At 41.6% G+C, this 8,505-nt stretch overlaps 1 protein-coding gene across 1 annotated transcript; it reads left to right on the top strand.

The window, feature by feature from the left end:
- Nucleotides 1-2,265: 2,265 nt before the first annotated feature.
- On the top strand, nt 2,266-8,005 carry LOC311060917 (syntaxin-4-like). Its single transcript, XM_084079316.1, has 10 exons — nt 2,266-2,437; nt 3,036-3,140; nt 4,196-4,295; nt 4,559-4,633; nt 4,732-4,802; nt 5,085-5,193; nt 5,442-5,515; nt 5,902-6,039; nt 6,155-6,265; nt 6,372-8,005. Exons 1-10 carry the CDS (start codon nt 2,411-2,413, stop codon nt 6,450-6,452), a joined length of 891 nt encoding a protein of 296 aa, XP_083935442.1. The 5' UTR covers nt 2,266-2,410; the 3' UTR covers nt 6,453-8,005.
- The last annotated feature ends 500 nt before the right edge of the window (nt 8,006-8,505 follow it).

Genomic DNA, 8,505 nt, shown 5'->3' with positions numbered 1-8,505 from the left:
TACCTTTAGGTATAGAGCGGATATTAGCCCTCTATACCTGGCTTTTGCGTCAACGTTCTGATTGGTCAGGCTCGATAAGGTTCTGATTGGTCAGGTCCGTCAACGTTCTGATTGGTCAGGCTCGCCAAGGTTCTGATTGGTCAGGTCCGTCAACGTTCTGATTGGTCAGGTTCACCAAGGTTCTGATTGGTCAGGTCCGTCAACGTTCTGATTGGTCAGGCTCGCCAAGGTTCTGATTGGTCAGGTCCGTCAACGTTCTGATTGGTCAGGCTCGCCAAGGTTCTGATTGGTCAGGTCCGTCAACGTTCTGATTGGTCAGGCTCGCCAAGGTTCTGATTGGTCAGGTCCGTCAACGTTCTGATTGGTCAGGTCCGTCAACGTTCTGATTGGTCACTATTCATGACATCATAGTGATGTCATGAATAGTAACATAGTGATGTCATGAATAGTGACCAATCAGAACGTTGACGGACCTGACCAATCAGAACGTTGACGGACCTGACCAATCAGAACCTTGGCGAGCCTGACCAATCAGAACGTTGACGCAAAAGCCAGGTATAGAGGGCTAATATCCGCTCTATACCTAAAGGTATATCTGCTACAAAAAGCTACGAAGATAGAAGCTGATAGAGTGGGTACCTAAAGTTTATTTTTTAGGTACCCACTCTATCAGCTATGACAGATCAGTTTTTGCCACTTACCTTGCAATGCATTTGGTGATTCGCTTCCAATGGCACTATTTAGTGCCACTGGAAGCCTTTTAATATTGTTTCTCTAGTAGAAACACATATCTATGACAAAATATATCAAAGGCGCCGCTACCTTCACACAGGTGTGATTTTTTCAATGCAAAAGGCCAACAAGGCCGCCGTGTGAACATGGTCTATGGGTTTCATTTGCAACCAGTATCAACCAGTGTGACGTCGTCTGTTAAGTATATCAACCTAAGTATCAACAGTGGAATTCTGTGTATGTGTTGAAAACAGATTATGTGGCGCCATCTAGTACACGAACTGAGAACAACAAGGGAATTTGCGTTCAAGTGAAGCAGGATCATTCTGACGAGGACGTTGAAATATGGCACATGGGGCTGGAACACCATCACCATGGTGGGCCAGGGCCAGGGCCAGGGCCAGGGCTGGGCTGGAGATTTGGACCCGTGCAAGGCTCTACTTCAGTTGTTACCTAATCTCTCAAGAACAGATTCCGAGCTGCGCTACTGCAGAGGGCGCTGTTTTTTCCTGTTTTTTTTGACGATGGATTCCCAGATTGGTTGTTACCAAACTTTTGCATTTCAAGGACCCCCAGAACTCTGAGAGCAACATCTGGAACCAAATGTCCATTTGAGATCCAAACAGCTAGGTCCCTTTGAACACTCTAAATGCACTTTACATTATAATGCACTTTCAATTAAAATTATTCTCAAAGAAGTGCTACGTTTGTGCTCATAATCCTCATATAGGCTACATGATGCTGCCCTCCTGCTTCAGTGGCATAAACAGTTGTAGTGCTCCGTTTGTACTCACCCACTCATTATTTGCTGAGAATTGGGTCCGGTCAGAAATTGTCATCTAGTTTCCTATCCATTTGAAGGTTCTGGCAGAATGTAGCGAAATATCGCTACTTTCCCACAAGTTAAACACAGGGTTATGGTTTCACACACATTTCCTCCAGTGAGAACACACCCAACAGAGACGTACAGGTGTCATTAATTACCCCGAACCAACAACCGCAAAATGAAATAGGCCTACATTGCAATGTTTCAGGCTTAGCTGAGAGACATGATCCAGGGACCCCCACTACATCTTGGATTCATGTTAAATGTGTGTTTTCAGACATTTAACCACTTAAACCCTAAAACTTTGACCTTGGCTCGGTAATTGGTCTGCTCTTTTTGCCTATGTAGTATGTACCAAACCTCTTTGCCGAAAATAGCCAATCTACAAGCTCACAACGTGTCTTGTAGATCCGATATTTTCGGCTACCGTTCGCCCCAGAATAGGGATGCGAGGCTTCAAGTGGTTAATGTAAAAAAAAAACATTAAGAACCCTATCACACAAGATTTTGCGGCCAACCTGCAGTATCCTTGAGGACGTAGGGGTCCTGGGACCCCCTGTTGAAGACCCCTGCATAGATAGACTATACATAAAGAAAGGGGTGTGTCTGGACCAGTCTGGACCACTACTACCACCCTACCACGATAGGTGGCGGAAGTGTGCAAGCAATGTCGATGTAGGCGATTTCCAACTGCATCCGAAGAAGAGTCGTAGTAGTAGTTTACTTGTTGAATGACACCAGAGGAAAGTTTTTTAGCCTTTCTGCTCTTTGAGCAGCAACTCTTCCACACTTCACTACACTGTCAACTTCAATTACAACTTTTATTTTAGCTATTTGCATCGCTTTTGGAAAATGCGGGATCGAACAAAGGAATTAAATGTGAGTTTCAAGAGAAAATGGCTAACTTTAGCATTAGCTTGCCAGCCCTCTCTTGCTAAAGTTGGAACTAACTAACATCAGTGATTCTAACTTGAAACCTTGAATTGACAGATAGTTAACGTATTGGTCTAAATCTATCTGAGTTAATGCTGGCGGTGACATTCAGTCACCAGTTTGCATGTTAAATATGTTGTTGATTTCCCCAACTTCCGTTTCAATGGAGTTGTGTATTTTTTCCATAGAGGATGTGACAGGACAGGGCAGGGCAGACTGTCCTGTTCTGCAGGGCACACATAGTACATTCACGTTTCTTAGTTCATTGAACTCCCAGAGGGTACAATATATTAGTGGTTCTCAAACTTTTAAATTTGAAGGACCCCCATAACTCTGAGAGTGCACACTCTCAGAGTTAGAGACCCTGTAAGGATCCATTTGGAACCCAGATGGTCCCTGGCTGGATCCCACTTTGAGAAACACTGCAATATCTAACCACCAAATAGACCCAAAAGTGTGCATTTATTTTGTACCGTCTCAGAGTCACAAATGGATAAATTATACATTTGCCCCCCATCATAACATGTTTTCTCCCCACTCACAGAATGCAGAGGGTTCAGATGAGGATGATGAGGGTACAGCCCTCATGATCAAACCTGGAACCTCTACGGGCAAAGAGGAGAAGGAGAATGAAATCTTTTTTAGGAAGGTAAAATAAGCCATCAAATCCCTCTTACACCATATACTGTAGATATCATAAAATTTACTTGGTGGTTTTTGGGCGGTGCAACCGCCCCTATATGTGAGGTTTGGACCCCCACCCATTGCACCCCCCTAACCCTGCACCGTGATTGGCCACCATTGTACACTGGTTGACTCTATTCAGGACTGTGATTGGCCAGTGAAACACATGACACATGTGCAGTCCTATAAATAGGACTGTGCACTTAAAAAATACACATTTATGTTTTTTTTTAAGTGAATCACCCACTGTTATGACCACTGTGACCACACCGCCCACTTCACACTGGGTGTGATTTTTACATTGTGTTTCAGTTCTATCAATTCAGTACAGTACATACTTTTTGAGTGGTGTGTGATGTGTGCACCATTCATCATGTCACTCGACTCTTCATCCCCAAAAACCTGTAAGAGTCATAGTCATATATTAAATCTGGTCACATTGTCGTATGAAAAATGATGACTAACTAGTCAGTGAAAGAGGGGTTCTTAGATATTTCCTATACTGGTTCTGATTTAGATTAAATGTAATCATTAACTTTACATTATTGTACCTCTCTATGATTGTCTTCGCATGATTCTTGGTGTTATATATATATTTTTGTGTTTATTGCATCGATGGTTCTAGGAAGTGAGTACACTTTATATTGATCTTTTGTGTGTCATGTACCTGGATACTACAGTGGATGTGCATGCACTACTGTACGGCTCTTATATTTTATCTCCATGCCTGCCATAATAAAGATGCTTTTAATTGAACAATTAAAAGCATCAGTTGTCAATTTTCTTCCCTGTCAAATTCATTTAAAAAAAATATTAAAACAAGACTAATTTATATCAATATCATCATCAGCTCATATTGCAATATTCATTAAATAAACCACCACTGTATCATTTTCATATTGTATACTGCACTACTTGGATATTCTATATTATACGGTAGCTCTGTTCAGGGGGTAGAGTGGGCTAGTAGTCATGCTCTAAAGTTTCTAAAACCTTAAACACTGTCTTTACTACTTTAAGGTCCAAGAAATACACGAGGGACTGGAGAATGTCCGAAGAAAAGTCACTGACCTCGAGAACAAACAGAAAACAGTGCTGGGTGTAGCACTACCAGAGAATGGTCAGTAATCATACACTCTCATCTGTTGGTTAGGACTTGGTGGTTATATTTGGAGTTATACCACGGTACCAGTTAAAGTCTGCAGTAACGTGTACGTAGATCAGCTTCTCTGCCGTCCTAACCGCCAGGTTGGAAGTCTGAATTCTCAGATCAGGTTACAGATGACATCATTCTGTGTAGACTTGAGCTTATTAGGATGGTTTCATTTGTGTGTTCTGACATGATGGTTGCTGAGTACAATACTTTCCCCCCTCCTGATCTAGATATGAAGAAAGAGCTCCAAACGCTACGAGATGAGATCAAAACGATGGCCAGTCAGATCCAAAAGAAACTGAAGAGTGAGGATTATCCGCATACTGTTTAAATTATTTGTATCCAATCACACCGGAATAGATGTTGCGCTTCCAGAATAACGCTAATTTGTGTTATTTTTCAGCCATTGAACCCAAAAAGGGAGCGGATGATGGACCATATGTGTCCATAAACGTGAGGATGCAGCGAACCCAGGTTGGATCTTTATTCATTCATGTGTTGCATGAAAGTCCTCATCTCAAATTCTCTAGCTGCTACCAACAGTGCTGTTCTCACATTACCTAAGGTTGTAGTTTGTATAAAGTTAGTCACAACATGAAATAGACATCGATTTCACGCTGAAGACTGCAGACACACTGTGTGTGTGTGTGTGTGTGTGTGTGTGTGTGTGTGTGTGTGTGTGTGTGTGTGTGTGTGTGTGCTAACACACAATTGACTAGCCTAAATACTTAACGTGGTCTCCCGTTCTGTCTGTAGCATGGCGTCTTGTCCAGGCAGTTTGTGGAGCTGATGGGCCACTGTAACACCATCCAGTCTCAGTACAGAGACAAGAACGTGGACAGAATAAAGAGGCAGCTCAAGATCAGTAAGCGTTTTGTGCAGTCCAGCGGGTCATTTTGTGAATTCAACTGCTTTTATTTGACCATGCAACCACCCCATTCATTTCTACTGGGACGTGACTCTGTTCCTTGTTGTGGTTTATGTGGTCCTCATTATATCCCTGAATTCTGTTTACTGTAAATCCAGATCAGGGCTGTGATGTTTCTTACAACATTCTAAAAGTAATTATTTACGATCCGAAGCCCTTGACGCTAATATTAATCTCCCCCTCAGCTGGTAACGATGTAACCGATGAGCAGCTGGACTCTATGTTGGAAACTGGACAAACAGATGTTTTTACACAGAACGTGAGTGTCTTTCTTTCCAAATACAGGTCATGTGTTAATCTGAAAGTCTCTACAATAACTTCCTCTACTTAGTCACTCTAGTTACTCTACGTAACTAACGGAAGCTGTGTTTAAAATATATCATTGCTGTCACTGTTACGATGATTGACTCCAAATGATATGAGTATGTGATCACATACTTGTTTTGTTGCCACTCTTATTGCTCAAACTGGACTCAAGGCTTGGTAAGCAACAGCATATCCATAGGAAAACTGTAATTCCTACGTAGCAGTGTAGTGTGACTACCATAGCTCTAGGAGACAATGCCCCCGTAGCAAAAAAAAAAAAACATAAACATGTTACACACAACATCTGATCAGTATGATTTTCTACGCCACCCTATCCAGATCTTGATCGATGCCAAAGCTACCCGGCAGGCACTGAATGAGATTGAGTCACGACACGACGAGATTCTGAAGCTAGAGCGGAGCATCAGGGACCTACACGATATGTTCCAGTACCTGGCTATGGAGGTGGAGGCACAGGTAACGCTCCATCAGAGAAGCTTCTCCTCTCTCGCTTGGCTATTTGGGGCTTTTCAAAGTTGTCTGATTTGGGTTTTTGTGTTCCCCCTTCCCCACTCCCTTCCTTCTCGTGCAGGGGGAGATGGTAAACAACATTGAATCCAACATCATCCAGTCGTCGAACTATGTGGAAAAGGCAAAGGGAGACATAAATCAAGCTGTTACATATCAGCAGAAGGCACGCAAGGTACAATGTCATGCACTTTTATAAGTTGACCCATATTAAAAACTGAATGAAGAATCGGTTGAACCCATTACTCTCTCTTTCTACCCTCCCCTTCCTTTTCCCACAGAAAAAAATATGGATTGCGGTGTGTCTCGCCATACTCATACTTATTCTAGTCATCTCCTTGGCGTCTGCCTTTGGCGGATGAGCTCCTGTGTTGGCTCTAGTCCAGTCTGGAAAAATACAACATCACGAACTTAAGGTCATATTTCATATACAGTATAGATAATGTCCACATGTCCATACCAACAGGGTGTTGGAGAATTAGGTCAATGCCTTTCAACATTTCTCCCCTGTGCCCACTATCATGCTTTAGTCTTTTTCACATTGGTGAGTTGTGTTCACTGACACCCACTCCCCATCCCAATGTTAGACCTTTCCTTTTTAAAGGAAGACATGTCCTCTCTGTTCTCATCTTTTAACTAACGTGTTGTTAAAACACTAATACATTGACATATAGGCACACATTCTACACACTTCCACAGATTGAATTCTGGGGGCTTATGGAATCTCTGTTCAAACTTGGTCCTCAGTGAACACCATCAAGACCATGAGATGGGAGGACTTGTCATGTCAGCTTGTGTGTGTGCATGTGTGTTGGTACACATTTTGCTGGACCCACCTCTCAACTCACGTTTGTGAGTGAGGAAAAATGCAGTATTGGCAACACTGATATGGCGCTGATCATAATCTACTCAGGAAAAACCTGCTAGTTATGTTGATTCTCATTATGTGTCTGTTTATAAATGAATGACAAAAGTAAATAGTTCTATAAGCCCAGGGCTTGTTTTTAAAATGCATATAAATAGACTAATATAATTGTACATAGCCAATAGTTTTGGTGAGCAATGCAGTTGATTGAAAAACTTGAACATTGTATGAAACTGCATTCATGTAACCAGTGTAAATAGAGAAGCTCTTTTATATGGAATCCACCTGCCTCCTTGAGGACTCCTGAGAAGGGGTCTGAGCACTGCATTGACCCCAAGGCTCCCACCCATCATTTGTGTATATATCTTGAACATTGTTCTTTGAGCTGCTATGTGAATATTTTGTCCACAGCAGCAATAGAATCCTTTTAAAAGAATTGTCATAATGGAGCCTTTTCTTGTCATTCAAGTCCTTTGTGCGTTACTAGACGGTTCAAAGGGCCAGAGACCATCATGTGCACTAATTGTATTGTTAATGAGGGACGGTGTGTGCTGTTACTGTTCTGCTTTGAGAACCATAACCATTTTTCATCTCTTCCATCTGAATTCCTATGTAGTGTTTCAGTCGTGAAGCTGTGACACCCTAATGTCTTCAGTTTTTAATTTTCCTATGCTAAACAGGCCATTGTTCCTTGCACTCTCTGAAAAGTAAGCATTGAAGTTCCTTGCTGAATCATTTTCCATGACAACATTTTTCTTACACTTTGTGACGTGTGAAGAAATGTAACTTAAATGTCAAGGAAATGTAAAAATCCTGCACAGCGTCATTAGCTGAGGGAGAAGAGAGCAATAACTATGCTCTGTAATCTGGCTATTGAATTTTGTATCGGACTCATTTCATTTATTTTAATGATCCGTTTTTAAAATAAAATACTGCCATGTTATACAATGTGATATCCTGCCTCTTCATTAAGTTAAAGGCACAATTGTTTTGCTGACGATTCCAATTAACTAGATTGAGGCACTTTTGTATTAAAATGGCTTGAACGTCTGGATGTTTTTGGTGTGTGCTTTGTGAGGGTCTACAGTGGTCTGTTGTCTTCAATGAATGTGTAAAGTTATTACAACATGGGGCTTTTCTTTTAATTATTGAACCATAATTATATAGCGTTTCGGTGGTCCGATAATCTTGTTTGGTATTTTACTGCTCGTAAAGTGCTATAGTCGATACAATTGTTTGTCTGAAGTGCAATGCATACTCCTTCCGACGACCGAACTCCAGATCTATGTTTCGGGAAGCCTTTCCGAACCGGGAGGAGTATGTATTGTGCTCAAGTCAACAGCAATTCAAATACCCTAACTAAGGAACTCAATGTTTCACCACAATTTATTTTAAAGTGTTTACACAGGAGCTGATGTAGCCATCCTTTACATTATTTAGCCCTTTATAGCTTCAAAAAGCCGGTTTATCAGTTCAGAAATTGGCTAGTTGTAGGCTATAAGTTACAAATCTTAAAAGGAAAGTTTATACTGTGTCCTACATTTTTGCCA

Source organism: Gymnoscopelus microlampas, assembly GCF_963454915.1.
Source record: "Gymnoscopelus microlampas genome assembly, chromosome: 14".
In the NCBI taxonomy this organism is placed as follows: Eukaryota; Metazoa; Chordata; class Actinopteri; order Myctophiformes; family Myctophidae; genus Gymnoscopelus; species Gymnoscopelus microlampas.
This window is presented reverse-complemented; position numbering and strand designations above follow the sequence as displayed.